The sequence below is a fragment of the Drosophila ananassae genome, chromosome 3R, assembly GCF_017639315.1.
Source record: "Drosophila ananassae strain 14024-0371.13 chromosome 3R, ASM1763931v2, whole genome shotgun sequence".
Classification (NCBI taxonomy): domain Eukaryota; kingdom Metazoa; phylum Arthropoda; class Insecta; order Diptera; family Drosophilidae; genus Drosophila; species Drosophila ananassae.
Window position 1 is genome coordinate 18,532,305 of NC_057930.1, and position 25,431 is coordinate 18,557,735.

General features: G+C 38.7%; 1 protein-coding gene and 2 non-coding genes across 8 annotated transcripts in view; 2 read left to right on the forward strand and 1 right to left on the reverse strand.

The window, feature by feature from the left end:
* The window catches only part of LOC6498344 (semaphorin-1A), a 120,120-nt gene extending 96,475 nt beyond the window's left edge, over positions 1-23,645 (reverse strand). For all 6 annotated transcript variants that reach the window (XM_044716140.1, XM_044716139.1, XM_044716141.1 and 3 more), the window contains exons 1-3: positions 23,218-23,645; positions 21,641-22,425; positions 2,477-3,021 (exon numbers count right to left, since the gene is read on the reverse strand). In XM_044716140.1, coding sequence (XP_044572075.1) covers positions 2,477-2,765 — 289 coding nt within the window. In that variant the 5' untranslated portion in view covers positions 2,766-3,021; positions 21,641-22,425; positions 23,218-23,645. The remainder of the gene's footprint in view (positions 1-2,476; positions 3,022-21,640; positions 22,426-23,217) is intronic.
* Positions 23,646-24,973: 1,328 nt separating this feature from the next.
* LOC6492851 lies at positions 24,974-25,092 on the forward strand. The gene has a single exon (XR_046215.1). It is a non-coding gene; the product is annotated as a 5S ribosomal RNA (ribosomal RNA).
* Positions 25,093-25,249: 157 nt separating this feature from the next.
* Trnad-guc lies at positions 25,250-25,321 on the forward strand. The gene has a single exon. It is a non-coding gene; the product is annotated as a tRNA-Asp (tRNA).
* Positions 25,322-25,431: the final 110 nt, after the last annotated feature.

A 25,431-nucleotide genomic window follows, 5' to 3' on the forward strand; every position in this document is an offset into this window, starting at 1 on the left:
GCAACCCTGGCCACGCAGGGTTGTAATATTTTATGGTCCACGAGACGGCAAAGTGAAAGGACCAAAGGACTAAAGGGGAAATGGGTGGTTGGTTTTATATCCTCGCTAAGTGTAACATAAGTTTTTCGGAAAACTTTTCTCTGGTTGCTTGAATTATTAAATAAAAACGTTTATATTAAAAATTATTTTTAACTTTAGAGAAAAGTTTTTGAAAAATTAATGATAGGGTATTACAAACTCTGCACATATTTTTTGTGATATTTTCTTTTTCACTTCCTGACCAACAATGGCATATGAATGCATTCTAGGGGGGGCCCTCATGCATCCTGGCGGCCCCTTGCTCATTTGGTCTGCACCTCCTTGGGCGCATTCATAATTTCCCCATTAACCTTATTTTCCTGTTATGCACGAGTGCCCCAAACAGCGAAATGGAGAGAACGAAGAAATTGTCACCCGTGCCACCCCTTTGAAATAACGCTTGCCGTGTCCTTTGCCGAGTCCTTCCCCCCTCTTCCCCTCTTCGCCCCTGATAGCCCCAACGCGCTGGTTCCCTGATGGATTTTAAATGAACTTTAACACGTGCAACGTCCCCTGACAGTGGAAGCGGCAGAAGTGAGTGAAGGAGACCGGAGCTAAGTAATTGGTTTAGCAACGTGCAGAAGGGGGCAGTGGGGCTGGGGCTTGCAGGTTCGTTTCACAGATTATCCTTGAGTTGATTTTACAGCTAAACTAATAATAAAGAAAAATTCATTTCAGTTGGCAACAGGAGTTTTTCCCCAAAAGCGAAGTATGAGACTGCTAATGAGATATTGAGGAGGGAATACATACGGAAACGAAAATGAACTTAAAGATACTTTATTTTAGAAATTATATCCAACTTTTATAATAACAATAAAAAGAGAGCAACTCCCCTAACTATTTTAGAAAATATGAAACGAAAAAGCCATTTCCTGTTCATTTCTGAATTTATCCACAACATTTGGGAGCATCCTGGCACATTCTTTCTACCGAATACGGTGCCACATTCAAATTCATAGGTAAGATTCTGTGAACACATTCGGTTGAATTCCTTCCTGGCAGGACATGCATTCAAATTACCTTTCACCCGACTCCTCGCTGCCAAGATTTGACTTCATATCTTTCGTGTTCTTGCCTGGCCGAGAGTTCCTTTTACGGGGAGAACTATGCAACATAACAACGGAGGAGGACTTCTCCCCACTGGTGTTGTTCCCCATTTAGTGTGTGCCAAATGCACATTTAATAACGTAATTTCTGAAGCGTACAAAAGATATTTTTAGAATTTAGTTCTTCTTCGGGGAGCGAGCTCCTGCTCCTCGACTTTTTCTCCATCTGCTGCCGGCAACTTTTTCTGCTTCATCTTGCACAAACAAAAAGCGTTGCAGATACATATGTATCTGACTGGGTGACTGGCTGGCTCTAGAATACATATACATATAATAAATATTACTATGTACATAGGTATGCATCAGATACATATGTATCCGGCGGGTCTAACCTACGTGAGCCCGATGAAGAAGTCGCCCAACTTTTTGGCACAAAAAATAAAAATGGGAAAGGAACCAAATTTGCATATGCAACGTAACTCCTGACGACGATCATCATGGTGGCAATGATAATGATGATGATGTCGCACATTGAGGACACACACAGGACACTAGAAATAGCTGCTGGCAACAGCAACAGAACTGACTACTCCACCCAGTCCGCCCAATCCATCCCAACCAGGCCCACCCAGTCCCATCCAGTCCCATCCATCCCATTGCCGCACTCATTCCGGCACTGAAAGCTTCGCCACTTTTATGCAAATAATGTCTTCCAGGAATTTTTGTTATTTATAGTTAAGATAGCAAAACGTGTGGATGTCTGGATATATCTCAAAAGTGTGTGCATTAGTAGCTACCAGCTATGCTCTAGCTCCACCAAGTTATTGCTTCATTTCTTGAGCAAACTTCTTCACCTGACAAAAGTGGATACTTCCCAAAGATGGCAAAAAGGTTTTCTGATGAGTTGGGTTGGGCGCTATTTGGGTGTGCTGTGCTGGGCACACAAGTTTTTGGATGTCAAACTTTAACAGAATGTCCCGAACTATCGTCCTGTCTATGTCTTGCAGTCAAATTACATTTTGTAGCTCATAAAAACACGTTGTCATTAAAGTTTTTGGCAGTTGACTTCGATTCGAAGCCAACTCTGGATTACTTCCTGATTCTGCATCTTTTATCTGCATCTGTTATGGTTCATAATTTAAATTGACATTTGCCTTTTAATTTGATTCCAATGACTGTCGTATAGTCAGATAGTCAAGTCCTTTGACATTTTACTTTTGACTTTCGTCTAAAGATGTCAAATAAATTGGATTATGGAGAACATTAATGTTTAAAAAATATATATACTTTGTAAGGCAATGTCTCAGGAGGTCTATCTTTTTGTTTATAACTACTTAACACACATTACTCACCTAATTCAACGTAGAGTTTTGGTCGTATATTCTCCTGCCAGGCACTTTGATTTCCAATCACGAAGACTGTCAGTAGTAGGAAGACTTGCATCCAACCATATCCATAAAATTTACTTAAAATATGTTTCTGTACTGTTGTTTTAACTGTTGACGTTGCAGTTGCAGATGCCGTTGCACTTTTCAAATGCATTTTGTGGCCTTTGTTATTATTGTTCCTGAAACTATTGTTATTGTGGTTTGTGGTGTTGTTGTGCGTTATTTCAGTTGCTGAGTTATGGAAATTGAACATTTCTATTTTGAATAAATTTACTTTAATACATTCTTCTTTTTTATACAAAATGTGAATAATTTATTGTTGCTGATGGTTCGTATGTGGTTCGTATTTTCTGGTTATTTGATACTTTCTGGTTGCTACTGTTTACATAAGTAATTTATTAACTGCTTTTGAATATTTGTTAAATATTTTAATTGATTTTAAATGTGGCAAATATATTTATTTATGCTTTAGTTCAACAACATTTCATTAATAAGTGGCTGATTCATATCTGTAAAGAGAGAGTTGAGAAATAAATTAGTTTTTGAAGATGTTTGACTTAAATCTGTGGGATATATTATTAAAATTATATGAACACAGTGGTTAGAAAGAAATGAAATTATCCCCAAACCAATAAGTATCTGATAGAAATAAATTATTTCACATTTTATTAGACCATTTCGCAATAATTTTAATATGCCAATCGGTCTAACATATATGCCATTCATTCCGATTTCACATTCCCCGATTTCGGCATAAATTTTGTGCTCGATTTAATGTAGGTCTCCCTCATTTCTGGTTCCTTTTGCGCTTTCAAATCAGCTTATTGTGCAATCGTGTGTGTGCACACACAAACAACACACACCCTGGCACCCACACCGGCACACACGCACCGGCAAAGGCCCACCTATACCAAGGGGGCTGCTAAAATGGGGTTTTTTTCGCCATGCAGATAAGTTGAGCGACCTTCGCCCACAAAATGGGAAATGGAATGCGAGGCAGAACGGCATAAGAATAGGAAGAACGCAGGAACTGAGGACAAGGCAGGAAGAAAAATAAAACCAAAATTGAAAGGCAGGTGAGAATAAATGAAAGGAGAGAAAGAACACGGGCGAAGTGTGAGCGAAGAGAGAAAAGGTGCCAAGTAGCGTGCACAGTTAATGAGTTTTCCACAATCCCCACTACAACCCACATTTTTCACCAACATATGGTGCACTGGAAAAAATATGTATATCGGAGCTTTCATAAAGCTATTTGTTTTATAGACTTAGCTTAGTTTATAGTCTAGGAGTTATAGGCTTAGCTTGTTCTTAAGCGCTTAAAAGTAGGCAACAAAATTCATGGACAAGGAGTGGAGTGGAACAGAAGAGTACCGGGTACTATATAGTCTTCAAAGAACATCAAAAATACAATAAAATAATGAAAAAAAATATTCTTGTAATTTATTCTTTGCATTTTTCTATTCCTTTTTTTTTATTTATTTCCCGCAGTGTACTTTGTAGAGAAATTAAAATGTAGCACGAAAATGTACAAATCTAGAACACGAAGGGGTTGACAAGGTGTGGTCTGGGAGGGCGTATACGGAGAAGGGGGCCAAATGGGGTTATTCGGTGTCATAAATCTGCCACAGGTGAACTTTTGAGGCTAGAGCTTTCCAGGGGGTGGCAGGATTGCAGCACAATTTGTTTTTCCAAGTCATGTGCATCTGTGTCGGCTTCGTTCTAATTATGACGCCAACAAAGCGTTGCCAAGCAAATAGAGACTAAATATACGAGGGTACTGTATATAAAAAATCTAAAAGAAATGACTGCTAATGAAAAGTAGAAAGTCATAGTTTTAATTTAAATTTTAGTAAAAATTTAATGCAAGCATCTAAGTAAAATATAAGAAGCAACCTAGTCAAGACCTTAATTATTGAAAATTTAAATGGGAATGGTTAATATTTCTATGACAGATACTTTCAATTTAATTATTTTGAAATACTTGACAGCATTCGCATAAATATCAATTGTCTTGTCTGGTAGAACACATTTTACTGCTTACACAGAAAAACTTTCATTATTCAAAAAGTAATTGTCTTTCTCATTTGGTTGAGATTGCAACATTTCACATGTAGAGACCGAAATGTTTAGTAATAATTTAGAGTTAAGCATTCGGAAGCGTTCTATTCTATTTCGGCCAGTAACCAGCTTACAAACTGCAAACATAAAACATTTTTGGGGAAAGCCATCACAACAGAGACGTTCCCAGGCATTTAAAATTATTTTCCACACTCACCCGGGGGAACCAGGGTAACAGGGGGGTATCCAGGGACCCGAGACACAAAAAGAGGCAACGAAAAATGAGGCACTGCCACGCCTACATGGGTAGAGTCCTTGCAATTGCATTACCCTGCCGACGCAGGACAGAAAACTGAATTTTCTGTTGTGTAAGGACTTAGGGGCCTGGGGTCCGTAAATGGCTACCAAAAATTAAATGCCTCGAATCCCTGCAGACAGCACGAATATGTCAAGTGTATCAGTGAGTGTGCGATTGTGTGTGTGGGTTTTATAACAACAAATACAAATAGTAGAACAACAACAAAGAACAACTGAATCCTGAGAGTGCGTCTGAGCCTGATGCATTGCGCATATTACTCAAAAATAATGCCAGCACAAAAAATAACAAACATAAAGCAGGAACCAAACCGAATAAAATATGCTTTTGTCCCATCACGACGGGGAAATACTCTCCTAAGATAAGGGATATTCTGAAGAATATCCAACAGCTAACAAAATAATGCAAATATAATAGATTTTCAATGCTATAGAAGTATTTATTGAAAATTCCTTTATAAAACTTCAAAACCTGCCATTACTAACATTCTTTAAGGATTACCAACACTGAAAAATAGTATCAGCTAAAAAAACGCAACAATATACCGTTAATCGCCTTAAAATGATACGTGTTAATCTTTACAAAAAATTCCAGAATTCCAAAGGGCAACATAAAAATCAAATTCTGATTTCGATAACCCTAACCATTAGGCCCCTTGGCGGCCGGGGCCATCACATCACCTCCTCACCCCACTCACTTAACACTCATCGGGCAGGCAGTGCAATTTATTTTTTTGCGGCCGCCATTTTGTTGCAGCATTTGCAAAATGGCGGCCGCCATAGCCACACTCACAACAGTGAGTGCAAAAAATCAGCTCTTAATATACAAATAAATGCCGCAATTCACGTTTTGTTCTCCATTTGTGTTTTTATCGCTTTTCATATCGTTTGTCTGCAACGAAAAATATTTATGTTGCAATTCTTCTGCGGCTCGACGAGTTTTTCTTCATTTTCCGTTGAATGTTTTTTGTTTTTTGTATTTGTTTTTCCTTTTTTTTTAGTGCTTTTGGGGTTTGGTTTTGTTTTCGGTTCGTGACTTGTTTGTCTTGTCTGCATATCCTGCAGCGATTTGTTGTGCTTTCGCCTCGTCGTAGTCTCCACATTTTGGGCTGCACCCAAGCCCAAGAGTTGAGTGTAGCTCCTGGGCTCCTTCATATCCTTGTAAAAATGGGATTTGCTCTTGTTGTCGCGCCACAGCTCTCATTTATTAGCCTTGCTTACGTCTGTGTCTGTTTGAAAATATTTTACAATTTTTACCATTCACCCGAGTGTGTGTGTACATCCACATACATGCGTGCTTATGTCCTGGCAGCAAGACAAACAGATTTATTCGTTTAGAAAACTTTGTATCCTTATCTTGGACCGTGTTTTCTTGCTGGAGTTTCCTGCGGAGGGTGGTGGCATAAAAGTAAATAATCATAATGGAATTTTTAAGGCTTATGACAATTTAACATGTTTTGAGTGTGTGAGCCCAGGTCCTTATATCTTCATATTCCTTTTTGGTAAATAATTGCGATTTACGACCTTAAATAAATTATAATGCATTTGAATAAGACGGCAAGGAAGGGACTACTGGGAGACACTTTAGTTTGTGGAATTGGAAACATAACTAAGAGTATCCTTGCTCCTTTAAGTCGTGTCTAATTAGCATTATCTTATCGCCAGCCCATCTCATCCGCTAATTTATCTGCTCGCTGGAATCCAAAGCTCATTTGGAGTCGGGAGGGAGTTTATTGTCCTGCTGGAAAGCTCTAGCTCCGAGCTTGGTGGGATTTATACTTACTTCTTATGCTATGTCACGTTCTTGGACTTTTTTTTTTATCCTGGTTGGCAACTGGCAGGAGCCGACAGAAGCCGGCAGGGGAGGAGCAATTTGCTGTCGTGGCTGTGGTTGTTGTGACTTATATTTTAGTAAATACTAGTTAGTTAGTTGGCACTGGAGCTGTTGGTTCTGGAGCCTCTGTTTTCTCTCGTAATTATTATTCCGATTCCGGGCACCGTTCCTGGCATACCCACCGACATCCCTGGCAGCTGCTGCCCAACTCCAACGACAGAAGCTAATGCTTCCTTTTCTGTACGAAACGTCGAGGGGAGGTCCAAAAAGCTTTTCTTTACTTTTGCCGCATTCTGTTTGGCCTGGATTAGCATAATGCTATTTATTGTTGTACTTTTCTTGTTGCCAGTTCTCATTGTTGGCTCGCCGGGCTGCTCAGTTAATGTTGCCCGAGCTACTTGAATTTCATTCTTTTGTGGTGACTCAAGTTCTTGCAACTTCCGTTCTTTCAATTTTTGGCAACACACTTTGTGCAGCTGCACTACCCTGCCCTGCCCCTCCTGTATAATGCACTTTCCTTCCATAGTTCGCTGTTTGTTTTCAGCTTGTTATGGATAAGTTTGATGTTGATTCTGTACTCGATTCATTATTAATTTTCCTATTGCAGCTCACACTTTGCGAGCTTGTAAATTGAGGATTTCTCCGAACAGTTTTTGGCGAGTCAGAAAGTTTCCTTCTGGTCTCTACAATGTCCTTCAGAGTTTCTCATAGAAACCAATTTCAAATTGGATGATAAACCGAAAGAAATATGAGAGATAAACATGGATAATCAAAGTCCTTGCTGAGGTTAAAGAATAATTTTGAGAATATACTCTAAATTGGAATTCGACAGTCAAGAAAATATAGTTCCTCCCAAGAATGCAATACCCTTTTATTTATTCTGTGGCTGGAAGTCAATACTCATTTCCTCTTCCGTTTCGAGTGTGTGTCGTCTATCCAACAAAATCAGTAAGAAATTTTTAAACAAATATTTTCCATAAATACTTTCCACATCACGTTTGCCCCTTTCCTCCCATCCCAGTGCAATGTTGACAAGCAGTTAGTACGTGTTAGACTTCGGCCCAAGGGCTTTACGCATCCCACACCGAAACGCAGTCAAAAATGTGGCACTTTGATTCCATGATTTATGGACATCAAGCAGGGTGAAATGCTCTCAGTTCCCGGCTCTTTTGCATTTCATAATCCTCGGATATTTTGCGTATGCCCAGGACCCAGGGCCGGACTCGAGGTCGACAATTTGACTTGGCCCTTTTGGGCGATTGTGTTTGCCTTTGTCTTAAGCCAGCTCATAAATAATGAAGTCGAGGAATATAATCCGCGAACGCCGTTGGAATGATACTTATATACAGGAGCTTTACGGACTTTACTCATCAGATATATTTTTATTTATTTTTTTATTCAGTTAAGAAATATGAAATCAAAAGTTTTTGAACCATAAACTATAATACTTTCTATACAATTCTACTACAATGACCAACCCACACCAGTTTCTGTCCAAAAACGTGACTGAAAAATGATTTCTTCTGCCGAACATTAAACAAAGTTGACACTAACAAAGCGTTGAAGACTTATCCACATACAGAACCCAAAAGAACACAATCAATCAAGAGCCATTTGTATGGTTAGGTCTTCTGAACCTTATCCACTATACCATGGGACAAACAAAAATGTTGAAAGTCATAAAATATTTATGATTTTCTTCGAACCGAAAGCCAAAAGATTTGAACTGGCACTGCTCGGATGTTTGTCACAAATTAGTGGGATACTTAACCTGAATGGAGGGGCTCTAAAATCCCTGGCAATAGAACGGCCGGTACTTGAAAATTCAAGATGCGTACTTTGTGTATTTACGATCTTCAGAATCAATTTGGAGCACTGCTGGGGAACATTTTGTGGTCATCAATGGGGGGGTCATCAATTAAGATCAATAATACTCATAATTCAAATGGAAAACTCAGGAAATAATAAAAGGGGAGTGAGTTCCAATGGATATTGGGGGTATAGCTGACAGACAGATATGAAAAGCAGCATCCGGTTCAGAGTAACTAAAAAGTAAACATCAGAATGTTTATTATGTTGACCGCAAGGACGAAAAATCGGGCAAGGATGATGGGTAAATCGGTAGGGGTGGGAAGGGTGAGTTAGGGGCACATTGTGTCACATCATAAATGTCACGGACACGTTTTGTGCCTCTACCCCTCTTCTCTCAATGTATTTTTCGGTTTAGTGCAACCATAAATTTTTATTTTCGCTCTTTCGCTCAAGAGTTCAAACAACAACAAGCAACAAACAAATAATAAAAACGAACATGGGCGAAAATGTTGAGCAGGGTCAGCAGGACCAAGAGATGGGGCTGGGGCTGGGGCTGCATGAACTCTACGCCTGATGGCGCCTCTCTCCAATACCCACCTCCCGGTTTTCAGCTGGGACAGAAACCCATAAATCACTTAATCACATAATTAGAATGTAGAAAAAAATTGATTTACGAGATTTTGAATGCGAATTATTGCTGTTGGCGGTGCGAGTCGTCGCGTCGCGTGTTTCAGATTATTTACTAACTTTCAACCCCAGGACTCTCTTGCTTCAGCTCCACCTCCAGCTCTGTGCTCCACCCCAGCCCACCATGAGATTGCATAATAGTTGTTGTTCCATTCATTATATGGAATGCAAATTGGCCAAGAGCAGGATGGCAGGGGCGGAATGAAAACCAACCCGCCCCAGCAAAGGCTAAATGCAAATTGATGGATGGCGAATGCAACATAGAGTCCCTCCTGTTCTCCAAAAAAAGGGTGGAAATACCCGAGGGTTAAAAGTCAAAGGTGCGACTTCAAGGTGACTTGAAAAACATAAGATATACTTCATACTTAAGATATATATTTTTCAATTTCTATCATTTAGATTTTGAAGTGGGATTTAAGAAAGGGTTCCCGCAACCAATCAAAAAGGACATCGTTCTGAAGAACGATAACGCTGTCGATGATGGGACGTGCTCATATTACCAGAGATATCCCTGCCAGCCAGGCCAGATCCTTTCCCAGCTCCCAGGACCAAAAAAAAAGTCGGAGAAACCGAACATCAACATGAATTTCCACAACTTTTTTTCGGGGGCTGTCAAAAGTCAAAGTAAGCCGACAGACGGCCATGCCAAATAGAAGGCGAGTGGGAAATAAATAAAACCCAAAAGGTTTGAGGTACGTGACACCACCGATTGCCTCCACTGCACCACCCTCCCCCGTGCAGCACCACAACCCTCTCTCTTCCTCTCCCTTCCCCTCCAGGGCCAGCAAGCAAGCATCCCTTTAATCTCGTTTGACTCGAGGGCTTAGCAAACAGTTGACATCGATAGAAGTTTTCTTTTTTCATTTTACGCTCTAAAGATCATTTCCAGGGGTTGCTTGCTTGGGTCCTGACTGTCATAACTGTTTATTGCAACCGGTTAGCCCCTTTCCGCTGGCCACTTTCCATTTGGGTGGCAACTCTTCTTGTTGCCTATTTTGTTGCGTTTGTGTGTTTTTCATTAAGAATCCTGTTTTTTAAACCCTTACTGGGTTAGCAGATACACAGTATTGTGAATTACAATCCAGTATTACCATAATTAACGGAAAATTATGTTTTTTTAGTATTTTTAGAAAATAAAAACACTCGAAACAAGTGGGATTAGTAGAGAACTCAAGAAAACCTAGATTCTCAAAAAAGGGATATGAGTTTTTCTCCCTTTTCTTGTTCTTAATTCGTTTTTTGGTTTCTTATCCTTGGGGATCCTTGGGCGGCCCAATTTCAAGGCGTTTCAAGCACGCACGCACAAAGATGCCTCGCCCACACATCCTGCTGCCTTTCTCCTCTCTCTCTCTCCTTTCACCGCCATCTTGTCTCTCTCACACTTTCTTTCTTTCTGTCTCGTTTTGCCTCTTTCGGTTAACACTGTTTTTTTATTGCATCATAAATTTAATATTTTTATGTAATGTTTGTATAACGGTACATGCTTTTACTACCCTCCTTGTGGCATGCCCCTGGCTCCTCGCCTGTCCCTATTTGCGTCCAAAACAAAAAGGAAAATTCACAACATGCAAGAAACGCGCGCCCTTGGCTTTTCCACCTCCCTCCCCCCTTCGCTCTAAACTACCCTGGAAAAATGTTTGCTCCTCGAAAGTGTCGCCAGCGCGTGCCATGGGATTTTTTTTTGTTTTTTTTTTTCAACAAAATCTGACTGCAACATACTTAGAAGGATGTGGGAGGTAGGTTGTATTCGGATGAAATTTCTGTTGTCATTTCTTGAATGTTTTAGGTATTTTTTCTGCGTCTCTTCTAATAGCTCACAAGTCCTTGTCCCTGTCTGGAGTGCAATCAGAGAAGGTGACTTTGATCAGACAGCTAACGAAAAATTCTCAAAAAAGTGACAGATTTCCTATACGAGAGATTCGGATTATAAATTAATAAGCAGGTAGTCTAAGGTGTTAAGTGATTTTCCCATAAAATACCATCTAAATACTACTTCTATAACACAAAGAAAAAGGTAAAACCTTAAAATTAAATTAAATTAACTTTCTGGGAATCAAAATTCTTGAAAAACGAACAAAATAGGAATGAATTTGCAATTTAATTTCATTTTGGGGCCTCTGCGATACCCATCAAGGTGGGACTAAACTTCAGCGATATTGCAATTTCCCTAATGGCACACGCAGAACCTTTAAAAAGAAATTACCCATCATATTTACTTAGGATATATGGGATGAGCGAATAAAAAAATAAAAAAAAACACCAAAACCGAAACTGAAGCAGAAAAACCATCACAAAGCCTCGCCTTTTGTCGCACACAGCTTGCATACGAAATTTTGAATTCCCACGGCAAATCCATCCTGACTGACAGAGGGCCGGGCTAGCAGAGGCCCAGGCCCAGGCCCAGGCCCAGACCAAGGCAAATGTATCTAACACACTCATCAAACCATCAAAATGAATGAATACCCCATCCAGAAACCAATGCGAATCGAATCGCAACGAGAATCCACCCAAAACCATAGAAAGTACAGTGGTGGCTTGATAAAAGATTTTATAGATTTGATATTATATTATAGAATTTTAGGGTGTTTATAGTAGTGTTTGATAGATATTATAGTATTGTATGGAGTCTTAAAACATGAAGAAGAAATGAAGAATCTTAAGATATGATAGAGAACATGGTAGATATTTTTATACAATATCTTATAATATTGAATGGATAGTAGAGATAGATATAGTAAGAACTCTACTTAGTGGTTAATTTTGAAAAATTTCCACTTATTACCCTGTAGTCATAGTTTCATTGGAATGGAAATTCATTTGTACGGAGTCTCCCCTGTACCTGAAGGCTCCTTTAACCGAACTTGCCGCCATTAGCGTTACACCAACAACCACGGGAAGAAATCAATAAATCACGTGGAAAAGGAGAGAATAAAAGCAAGAATCGAATGCCGCCTGCCTAAATGATCGAATGTAATGTCCCTGACAGAAAAAAAAAAATATAAAATAAAAAGAATCGAGAAGTGGGAAGGTGCACGAAAACAATTTCAATAAATTCCAACAAACAAAGCCAAGAATTATGTGTTCGAGTGTGTGTTTGTAGCGAGTGTGTTATCTCAACTCCACTCGCGGGTTAAGAATATATGGTACTATATATTGGAGAGGTCAAGGGGGGAGACTGATAGGGAGGTAGGGAGGCTGACCACCGACAAAAGCCTCTTAGTATGCAAATCGAGACTTTGAGCTACATTAAGTGAGTGAATCATGCCCAGAGCTGGCTGAGTTCTGGCAGCCTCTCAAGATGCTGATAATTTATGCTGTAATAATTAAGCAGCAGCTCGAGACCAAAACCAATTGACAGGCAGCTGGAAGGGGTCTAGAGGGGATAACTCGACGGAAATGCGACTGGTGGTCTGAACACACACACTCTGAACACACACACATCCCAGACACCACGCAGAGCTGCAGCAGCGGGAGATAAAGGCTCGATGGGTGAGTAAGTTGCCAGCAACCACATAATGTCAGCTGGTGACATAACCCAGAGCCGGAGATATTTCGGGAAAAAGAGGGAGGATGTGTTAAGCCTAGGGGATGGAATACAGTTAGCTTTAATTGTAAGGATATAGGATAGTCTTCTTAATGGTTTCGATATATAAGCTGTTAGTCTCTACACAGAAGTTCCATCTTAATAATTCCTATTATATGTTATCTAGCCCTTCAGGAAATCGAATTCTGTTTAAGATAATATACGTATTTTTTTGTATTACTCATTTATCTCACTGTTGTCGACTTTCGTCTTGTCATGTAAATAAAATAAAGGGAGAAACACTTTGGCTGTTGACGACAACGTTACTGATACTGATTCTAGATGCTGAATGCTGGGATGTTACTAAATAAGGGAAAGTTCATTTATGTGGCTGGAAAGTTGACTTGATGCACTTAGTTTGTTGCACTTGTAATTGAAATTTAGCAACAAGACGACAACCCAGTGGGAGGCGGGATAGGGGGATGGCATTGTCTCTGGGAATTGAATTGAGCTGAGTGACTGCACGAGTGACTCGAGTGTCAGATGCCAGAGCTTTGATTGATGAAGATGAAGACATTTTCCGTTTGGGCGAGGACGCGACGGCACTCCCAATTTGCTCCCAGCCCACGCTCTCCTCCAGACTCCAGTCTCCAGCCTCCAGCCTCCAGTCCGGACAGCAATGTTCACAGCACGAGATGAGAGGAGTAGAACAACAGCGAACTGCACTTGACCAGTGGTCAGACTCGGACCACCGAGTTATGTGCTATCCATCCCCACTGCCATCCAGCCAACTCGATCCAAAAGTTGTCAACGTTGTTTCCACCCACCTACCTCTAGTAGTGTCTCGAATGTGCCACTGGTATGGCCAATAATACGTGCACATTGGTCTAAAGTGATAAAGAAAAGGTCTTGCAATTGTCCTTTTTATATCCTGGGAGAGGTTGTTGTAGTTTTTGACATCTCTGATTCTTTGTCGATCTTAATCTTAAATTATTTGAGGTAATTTCAAGCTCAGTAGTGGACCACTGTAAAATTTAGGCTGTCAGCAGATTTCTCAACCTTGCAACGCGCAACCCACAACATCCACGACCTCCACGAGTGGCAGCAACAAACTGCCACACAAGCACAGTGCACAGTACACATTGAGGAAGAGATGCCATTACGGTGGCCCGGCTCATTACCAGAGACCGACCGACCCCAAGAAGTCCGGCCGCAGTTCAAATGAATTTAATTGAAATTTCAAACTTGTCAAGCGTCCAGGCCACCACTGCACCACTGCCATCTTTCTCAGGCATCTGGCAACTATACTGGGCTTTTCCGTGCAAGACAACGGAAAATGCATTTTCAGGGGTATGAGCTATCCGGGAGGGCTTGTGGGGGTAAAATTGTAAAGCCGCTTCCCCAACCGGGGCAGTCAAGTGCTGCGAAATGTGAAAAAGTAAATAAGTTTTCGCCGCCGTTGCACTTTTAATGTTTTCCCGGCAACATCTGGCCAGGACTTCTACTGTCCAAGAAGGACTCTACCTATCCCCACCACTTCACTCCTTCCCGACCCCTTTAAAGCAAAAGTGTCATCCAGTGTACGTAACTTTTTAAAAGAAAAGTTTCCCATTTTCTGAGACTTGTCGTCTTTTTCTTTGGCTTCTTTCAACTTCTTTTTTTTTTACTTTTCACCCACACCTTTCCACAGTCTTTGCCCCCATATTTCCTCCTTTTTTTTTAAGCAGCTAGCCAAAAAAATTTCGTGTGACTTTGTGCGCAATTTGTTGAGTTATTTAATCTTTTTCGTAAAGGACCAGGAAAGAATTTATGAAGAATAATAAAAAAGAACAAGCCTATTACATCAATATTGTTTAAAGCGAAGGCTATCAAAAGACCAGGATCCGTAGTACCTGGTCCGATTCTTGAGCGGAATGCCTTAAACGATTGGTGGATCGTTTCTCCATCATTTTGCATCAAAATCTCCGAACCAAATAATTTTTAGATTTTTTGTTAAATTTCCTGGCGGATCCCCTTCGAAAACTGTAAAAGGAGCATGGAAGGACAATATGCCCCCTAGCGATGGATATATCTTGGTCAATTTTCATCCGATTCTTGAGCGGAATACCTTAAACGATTTGTGGATCAATTCTCCATCATTCTGCATCAAAATCTAGAAACAAAATATTTTTTACATTTTTTGTAAAATTTTCTGGGGGATCCCCTTCGAAAACGGTAAAAGGGGCATGGAAGGACAATATGGCCCCTGGCGATGGCTATATCTTGGCCAATTTTCACCCGATTCTTGAGCGGAATACCTTAAACGATTTGTGGATCAATTCTCCATCATTCAGCATCAAAATCTAGAAACAAAATATTTTTTACATTTTTTTTTTAATTTTCTGGGGGATCCCCTTCGAAAACGGTAAAAGGGGCATGGAAGGACAATATGGCCCCTAGCGATGGATATATCTTGGTCAATTTTCATCCGATTCTTGAGCGGAATACCTTAAACGATTTGTGGATCAATTCTCCATCATTCTCCATCAAAATCTAGAAACAAAATATTTTTTACATTTTTTGTAACATTTTCTGGGGGTCCCCTTCGAAAACTGTAAAAGGGGAATGGAAGGACAATATGGCCCCAAGCGATGGGTATATCTTGGCCAATTTGCATCCGATTCTTGAGAGGAATACCTTAAGCGATTTGTGGATCAATTCTCCATCATTCTGCATCAAAATCTATAAACAAAATATTTTTTAGATTTTTTGTACAATTTTCTGGGGCATAACCCAATTTTTTCCCTTCGAAAAGTGCATTAAATTACATTTAAATAAAAGTCTGTCTCAAAATCTAATAAAATATTAAAGGTGGAGACTTTAAATTCCAAGACAGTTTAAAATTCGCACCGATTGACTGACTTATTGATCAAATGATGGGAAAATGTGAGCAGCCTGGCACATGTGTTGAATTGGCAAATTGGCAAAGAACAATTTATTGTTATTAGATTTTGCCTGAGCAACATTCGGTGGCCCCTAATGGTTCGTACATTGGCCAAACATGTGTCACATGCACTGCCACAGCTACTTTCCCATTCAATCCACACACACACACTGTGGCACGGTGGCAAGGAGTGGGCCAACATCTGGAAGCATTTAAGTGTTAATTTTATAACTTTTGCTCAAACAAATTGTGCCTCCATTAGATGAGTCAAGGAGTAAAACTACCACAAGCCGGTGCAGGATGTTTGCCCAGGCTCGGTGGCCAAAGGATCTGCCCTGGTCTGGTGTGGTCCTGCCACCCAGCATGCCAGCATGAGGAGAATTTACATTTTCAATTTAAATTTGAATTTCAATTTTAATTGAGATGAAATAGACCAAATGAAGCAGAACTCCCCCCTCATATTTTATTTATGCGCACCAATTTCCTCCTTCTTGGCGCTTTGGCTCTTCACATCCTTAACCCAATTATGCTCAAATTACTAAGCGCAACGGACGTTCATGGGTTAAATGCGGTGGCGTTGCCCCAGGCTAACTACCACACCAAAAAAATTCTAGATGGAGAAAAAAAAATTCCCTGCAACAATTCACAAAAAAAAGAAAAGTTCAATTTGCAGCTGTCGCAACTTTCAGCGCTGAGTGCACTTTAGCCAGAAGGAATTCAAAACCCAAATGTCCTGCTCGAGGGTTGTTTCTTCATTCGCCATGCAAATGCGTGTATGCATTACCAGAATTTATTATTTTTTCAGGGGTTAGATCCTTAGAGCCCTTTTTTTTTGGATGGGCTTGTTGCTAATGATGCTTGTGCCAAATGGAAAGGAACCCATTACGGTTTCAATTCCGGATCTTAAGAGCGAGTCTTCAGAACTTTTTCGTTGCGCATTTCGCAGTTCAGTTGATTTTAAAGATAAACATTAAAAAAACCCACTTATTTAATGAAAATATTTCGAAAGATACTCTCAGGAGTTATGTATATAATTTTTCAATAACTCTCATCCATAATTTATAACATCAATAAAATGGTGAAAACATCTCGCACTAAAAATAATAATCAACGTACAAAATAAATTCCATGAAAATGGCATGTCAATAAAGAGAAAAATTAAAAAACTATCCATTTATACACATATATATTCATGTACTTTTATATATGTTGGTAAATAAATGAATGCGGGGAAAAATGGCAAACATTGAATTTTTAATTGCTGGAAATTTGTGTTCTTTGGTTTTTATGGTTTTAACGCCAATTTCTCTGGGTGTCTGCCTGTCTGTCTCTATTTGTATGTGTTTATTATGGAATGTGTGAGGAATTGTGGATTTTATCAATATATATACGTATTATTTGTATTTGCATTTTATCGCCCATACAGTTTCCCGAATACTTTCCAGCACAACCACTTACTATTTGGATTATAAACAGTTTTTATTAAAAATCCTCTTTTTTACAAGTCCTGGAATTTAAGTAATTTTTCAGTGAAGTTTTTATAAACTTCTTCCGTGAAAAAAATAATGAATTAATGAACATTCCTTGCCCGTGACTACACTTTCTTTTGACTAAAAATTTTCTGATTTTATTAAATAGTTTCTCATAAATATTGTTTGATTTTTTGGTCGACCTAATATTTTATATAAATTTCCAATGGCCTTAAAATGTTTATATCCTTGCCCCAAAATACCATATAATAATTAATTAAAATTCAAATGCATTCCACAAGACAACCTTTTTTGGAATGAAATTAGGCAAAATAATTGAACATATTTTAATTTCCACTTTATGTGGTTTTCACTGTGACTGTGACATCTATTTGGGGATTCTAACATTACTCTCCCCATTACTCCCACATCGCTGTAATTTGTCAATTTAATTTGGTTTTGTTTGTTATTGAGTTTAATTAGCAATTCAATGGATATAAATATTTTATCCATCCCAGTGCGATTTTGGTTTTGATTTATTTGAAAACATATAGTGTACCTTGCACTCATTTGCATGTCTGATTGCCAAAATATTTTTTACTTTATTTATTTGTTACTTAATAACATTAAATTGTAATTGAATTTCGGAATGATGAACTTTTCGAACATAAAATGCGGTTGAACGAGTATAGTTTCTCCATAAAACATGGTTATATGTAGGATTATGGAAGTCCATCCATAAAAAAGGTGGCTGAGCTGCTGCTTTTGTTATTTACTCTCTTGTGCAATTAACTTTTCACAATTGAGCCAGCAGGACCAGACAGGGGAAAGGCGGTATTAGGGCAGCTGTGAAAAGCAGTTTAACGAAAAACCTTTAATTATAATTTAATTAATATTTTAATTACACAGTCAAGGGTTTTATTACGCCAGCGATTTCAGATTAAGTGGGCACTTTAATTGCGATTTTATTGTCTCGTTGAACAATCTGCGAAACGAATTTGAAATGCATCAAAAAAGTTTTGAATGGAAGCCCGTGAGCATATTGTTTAAAAACAATCCCATGGAAATTAAAAAATTACCAACAAAAATGATGTGTTGAATGAAGTTAATCAAGTGCACAAAATAGCACAAAAAATAGTATGATTTCCGCTAAACAAATTTCGAATACAGCTATAAAAAAATTAATTCAATTTTTCAGTTCTTTTTTTGTCTTTAATTAAGCGGAATCCATTTGTCCCTGTCCCAGTCCCCCCACTTTCAGACAAAAATCTATACGAGGTGTGGCATAGAAAGCAGCCCGACTGGAGTGTCAATGATAGCGTCATTAAATCAATCATTTTTGGTCACTCGGCCACTTGGCGACTTAATTTGGTCAGCACGCCAAGCCACGAATATTTCATTCCCATTTTTTTTTTACCTCTAAGAAGACCTATTTGTTGTTTTTCCCCAGTCCCTCTGTTTGTTTTGTTTTTTGTTTACAAAAAATTCCTCATCCGAGGAGCTGACAGGGAAAAATGATTATAATCAAATAAATTGTATTGCCAGTGGACTGGAATTCTTTGGCAAGTTTAATTAATTCTTGTATCGAATAACAATTTAATGTTGGTATACATTTTTTACTTGAATTTCAATATAAAATGAAATATTCAGTAGAACAAAATGCTCCTGGAAACTCCATAAAAACCATATGGTATTTATTAGACTTGATTTGTGGAAAATTCAGAAAATTTGAGTGCAATATTGACCAAAAAACAGCAGCCTGGAAAAACAACATCAATCCTAGAAAAAAAAATTTAATTTAGACCGTAAAATAATTCATGAATTTATTGAAATTTATTGGCATGAGCAAGGGGGATTGTTGTTTGTTTGGTTTTAAGGCAGAAAAAAATGTCAGTAGAGGCATCTCTTGGCAGCTATAGTTTATTTTTTTCCGTCTGGCCGAGATGAAATCGTAGAAATTGAATTGAATTGGCTTAGGGACGGGGATAAATGGCAACGATATGCGTATCAATGAACATGAAATAAATGAAGAAAAATATCAAGAGACAGCAACAAAGGGCAGGCTATCGCAGCCCAGTTATACAAATAGGGGACATGGCCAGAAATAAAGTCAACCTAGCCAGCTACCAAAACAGCCAACAAAGAACCAGTTGGAGATACCAAGAGTTGAGACATGTAGTTCGAAGACCCTTGCATTCGGAGATGATTATTTTTTAACTGTTTTTTTCAAGCCAAATTAAATTAGACAAAAATAGCTAGAGGTACGAAACTATTTTTTAGAAGAGTTTAAAATTGATTTTCAAAATATTTACTTTAAAAATCATGTTTTTTTAGAGAGAAAATGAGTCAGAAAAATGTATCTTGGATAGTGATAACCTAGAGCACGACTTTGGCTTTCCTAGGATGGATGGGGATGGGGCTATAGGGATTTTCCGCCTCCTACTGAGCTCTCAGCACCCGCACACACATCCAACTGAATTGTAACTTTTCCTTCCGAGTTTATTTTATTGTTGCTTTTGTGCATTTGTTTGGCTCTTTCTATCCCCATATATTGTGTATCTTAAACGCGTTTCGTTGTATCTACTTAAGACAGCTTAAATATTTGTGTAACATAATACAAAACATACGGGCTTCTTTGGATATACTTAGATACATTGCTTAGATACTGCGACTGGGCTGCGACTGGGTGGGGCTCTGAAGGCAGAACAGGCAGTAGTCTGGACTTCAGAGTCCAGCTTAGCCGCAGACATGGCCGCTCCAACCACCAGGGAGACAATTGCTATTTGAAATTATTATGGACGATTAGAAAATTGCTCCTCAAACCATCAAATATCAAGCTCTTTCCACTTCCCATTTGCATAAATCGAGAAATTAAATTACCATAAGAGCTCTCTGAATAAAAATCAATGATACGCGCAGATAAAGAAATAAAATTCCAAATAACAAAGACATATAATCTAAAGGGGGATTAGAGATGGGAGTGGAGAACTAGAGGAACCCGGGGATTAAACGATTAAGCCCTTCAAGAAGAACCATGTTCTCTGATTGAAAATGAATAAGGAAAAGCGGAAAATCGGTTAACTAATCCAGACATAATGGTTGAAGAAATATATATTTTGAATTCGATACACGAATGTTAAGAAGGCGCCTTCAAAAGAGGGTTCAGTCATGCCTTGATAAATGATACTGCCTGGGGAACAAAAGGGCAACCCATTTCTTAAAAAATATACAGCCTCATAAATTTTATTTAATTAATACAAACAATGTTTAACAATGTTTAATTATTTAAATACCTACTTAGTTTAGATACAAGTACATTTGAATTTCTTATCTCTAACTAAGTGGTGTCTGTTGTGATTGGGTTCTACTGTAGTCGCTGCCCAAGTGGTCGTCTTCTCTCCTTTGTTCCAGCCGAGTTCTTAATCATCGGCTCCACTGTGCGGGTATCAGCATGTTTTGTTTACCTTTCAAATGGAAATTGCTCTGTTTTGTATCTGTATCTGCATCTCCATCTGTATCTGTGCCTGAGCTCAGGCTATCTCCTGCTGTGTACACTGGCGATTGAGTGTGAGTGTACTGCCCATACCCTGGCAGCAAAATGCATTTCAACCATTTTCGGTTCGTCCTAATGAGTCCTGAGCCCTGGCCCCATTCCATTCGGACGGGTGTGGGCGGACGTACGCAAATATCGGAACCACTTCTGGGCCCAGGATCGCTCCGTCGTTGTCCTTTGGTTGTGCGGAAGGGACGAAACGTGCACTAAATATAGATTGCCCGGCTTAGGCAGTCGGTCAGGCCAAAAATAAAGGAAACGGTGTGGAGATAACGAGACCGGCAGCGTCATATTCACATTCCAATATCCTTCTGGACTTCTCCGATCTGCTGCTCATTTTCCGGCAAATTAACGTTTGCAGTTCCCCGGCACTAATCCAGGAATATGAAAACTAACATGCATTTATATTTGCCATCAAGTATTTTGTTTATCTTTGTCTTGAAACAGGAAAGTGTCATCGTTCTAAGTTTGTTCTTGAGCTAATCAAACAATAAAATGGTAATATTTATTTTTCAATTATAGGTTTTGATGGGTTAGTGAGGAAGTTTTGTATAATATCTTATATCTTATATAAGAAACTATAGAAGTCTTCTGTATGAGAGACTATAAAAACTCTACACTGTCTATAAGAAGTATAGAACTATAGTAGATTAGATAGATTTCTTGAAAAGTCTTCTTTAGTTTCTTGTATAAGAATTGTTGATGGATTAAATATTAATATTAAAATATTAATAGAGTTCTTAAGAGAGAGTTATAGAACTATAGAGATTATCAGATTATATTATATTATATTTTACACATAAATAACAATCACTGAACACATTATTTTGTTGAAAAACTCTAACAAATATTAACCTTTTAGAGCTATTTAGATATTGTATATTATTTTACTACATTTTTTTACTTTTTTTAACACAACAAACACAATTAAATCAAAATATACCATTAATTTACCTTTTTAAATGTCCATGTCCTTGGATCCTCTCGAATCCTTCTCAAAAGATTGATCCTTGCACTGTGTAGATAAGAAAGTGTTCCGACAGGACTCTCTGAGACTATTCCTTGGAAGTGCCTTTGACGTTGATTGATTGATTGTTGTTGTTTGTGGTTTGTGTTTTTGTTTTCGAATTGATATCGAATGCGTTATCGATTAAATGACACAGATCACACGAGCACAGAAACTGAGTATCAGTATCAGTATCGATATCGGATTCAGATTTGGATTTAAGAGTGCGGTCGATGTGGATCTTTTCTTTTTTCTTATTTTTGATTCTCACGGATCGCTTGTCGTACTTAAACAAATTATAGACACTTACACGAGACAACACCGAAGAACACAAATTTCTTATATTTTTATGTTGGGGCGCAGATGGAGGCGGAGGCCAGCGGGCGCAGCAGATGCATAATAAGATAACAGCAACAACAACAACGATGATGACGACGACAAATATTGTACATATGTACAGAGAGAGTGGGAGAGAGATGGAGACACAAACACGGACACACACAGAGACACTCGATTACGGGCGCGATTACGGCGGATAGGCAGCGATAAACGTGGAGCGTAAGGCGTGGGGCGTTGGGCGTGGGGGGTGTGTAGAGATAACGCGACGGCGATTAAAAAAATCTGTTAACGGATCCTTGTATCCGATAAGTAGGCAATATTTTCCTTTTCTCTTCTTCTGCCTTTCTTTCAAAACATCTCTTTTGTTCTTTTCACTTTGTTTTTGCTTCAATCACTAGGGGGTGAGGGGGAGGAGGAGAATAAAAACACAATTAGATATTTATTTCAAGATTTCCAAAAGTTTAAGCCGAAAAAACACTTTGTTTTCAAATGTGAATTTTTTTTTTTGAACCATTATTATGACAGCATCCTGTATTTCAGTTTATTTTGTGACACAGGACAACGACTGCAGAGATGCGAATGGCGGAGCATAAGGCGGAGACAAAAAACATGCTGCGGGGGATGTGCGAGAGAAATTTACATAGGCAGCTGCTTTCTCTCAGAATCTCTCTCTCCGACTCTCTCTCTCTCTCTTTAGGCCAATTTGAAACGCCGCGGGAATGAAATGCAGCGAAACGAATGGTGGGAACAAAACGTGGCCAGCAAAAAAATAGAGAACGAGTACCGTGCCAGGCGCAAAATAAACAAATATAAAAAAGGATAATCGCCCTTAAGGATAAGGAGGTGGGGTGGGGGGTTGCCAGAGAGAGAGAGAAAGGAAGAGAAAGCGTTCCATTTCCAAGCGTACACAACAAAACAGAGGGCCAATGTGGCGCTCTTCCCGCACCCTCTCACCCTCCACCCACTTTTGGCTCCGACTCTCTGCCAGGCGAAAAATCAATGAAAAATATCTGGAAAAATTGCCGAAATTTTCGGTTTGTTTTTGTTTCGGCCTAAACTTTTATATTTTCTTTTCGACTTTTTAGTTTTTATTGTTTTTTTTTTAGTTTTTCTTATTTGTATTATTATCACACACACACTCTTACACACGGTTGCACATGTTCGCGATGCTAAATTGGGCAATTACCTATAAATTAATGCCAGTGCACAATGGACAGTAAAATTTCCACAATTGCGCGACAAATGAGGCGATTATTGTATTTATTTCTCAGTTCAAGCCGGTCTGCATCGTTCTTCTTTTTTTTTCGAAAAAAAAAAATTATACTTCAACATAAACACAAATATTTTGAAATACCGGAATTCAAAGAATTGGATATTTTTCTAACGTTCGATCCAATTTAAAAGGTCATTTTAATCGGAGAACCAGCGCGGCCGAGATATTTCGAGCAGAGTTCAAGAATTCCCGTTAATACAATCTCCGTCCGCGCGGCGAGCGACAGTCCTTTCCCGTCCGATGGTTTTCCTCGACTTTTCCGAAACTTTTCCGAGGTTCTGACTCTTCTTCTTTGAGCGCGCATTTAACACTAACAGCTGTTGGCCATAACAGATGCGCCCTTCAGCCAGCAACTCTTAACATTTAACTCGAATTTTTTTCAAGTGTTTCGAGCCAGGTTGCACCCGAGCGAGAGGTGGCTATGGGATCTACTATTCATCTCTCGCTCGGTCAAACATGTTGCGTGTTGTGCAATTGTATCGGAGAAGGACAGAATGTCTGATCTCTCTGTCGCACACCCAACAGATTTCGGGTCGAACTTGGTTCGAACATGGTAGAGCGGTCTACAACTCCTATGTTATTAACAGAAGCTGTTACAATTGAATACTGACAAAATACTAAACAAATTGTTTTAAAAAAAATGTTTTTCAAAGAATAAAAACAACAAAAAAAATTCTGCATGTGATTTTTATTTATAATTTACTTTAACCTTGTTTTAAATAACAATACAAATATTGTCAAGAAAATAATAAAAAAATATCTAATAAACAAACTAACAGTGCTAACATGATAAATTTTTTAACAGAAAACTGCTTCCGATAAGAGAGTCTTTTAATCTGCCAAAAGAGAACCGTTTCAATCCCACTGTTCCGCTCTCAGTTGGGCGCGGGTGAGGCGCCTGCTAAGTATACAAACGTTTTATGGAGCCACCTTCTCTCAATTGGACTGGCACGTGCTAATCGAACATAAACAAATCGACAAATTGCGAATTTAGTAATAAGAAACCATTATTTTCGGCATTTAAATCAGCAAACATTTGCTAAAAAAAATTGTGTTTACAAAACATCAAACAGCTCGCAACGCCCGCATAAACACTTCTCTGCACTTCTGTCTCTTTCAGAAGAGAACTCTTTCTCTCACCGAAGGCGCTCTCTGTTTTCGTTCTTTGCCGGCGGTTCGTTTGTGTGTATTGGTTTATTTATAATTCACAGACATTTTTTTTCACAAATCTAAGCCCATAAAATTTAAAATCCTGTTTTTATTTGTAGTTTACTTGTAGTTCAAAGAATAATCAGGTCCTATAAAATCATTTTTTTTCGTATTGAACACACTTTGAAAAACAAACCAGAATTGTTAGAAGTTCTGCGGTTTTTATCGATTTCCGATAACTTTTAATTTTGTTTGGACCTGTGTTGTAAAATAATCCTTACAAAATGGTGCTAAATTAGTCCAAATATACTTTTACTGTCGAAAGAATTTACCGTAAAAATACGTTTTATTTTTGAAGAGTTTGTAGAGAAATATAATGTAATTAAGAACAAAATCACAACAAAACTGGTATTCAAAGTTTGCAATCTCAATAGTATCTTTGCCCCTCATGTATCTCACAGATACTCTCACATAGGAACAGAAAGAAAATATATGCCTATAGATTAACCCTACGACTCTCGCCAACGACCATACTACGCTGAATACATCGGTTCTCGTCCGATCACCGAAATTAAGCAGCGTCGGGCGCGGTTAGTACTTAGATGGGGGACCGCTTGGGAACACCGCGTGTTGTTGGCATCGTCAACAACTTTTTGCCCCCAGTTCTCCCCATTTTATTATTTTATCAAACAACATGAACCAAATATATTCATATTATTAGTCATATTTGTAATTTTTAGAATAAGAATTAGAAGGAATAGTAACAAAAGTTTAATTTGGCCGCCTTAGTTCAACATCCTCGATAGTATAGTGGTTAGTATCCCCGCCTGTCACGCGGGAGACCGGGGTTCAATTCCCCGTCGGGGAGATGTTATAATTTTTTTTAAATATTTATTTTATATACAATAATTTTATTTAACATTTAAAATTATAAATAAGTGTTACATTGTGATACATCGGATACATCTAAACGTAACT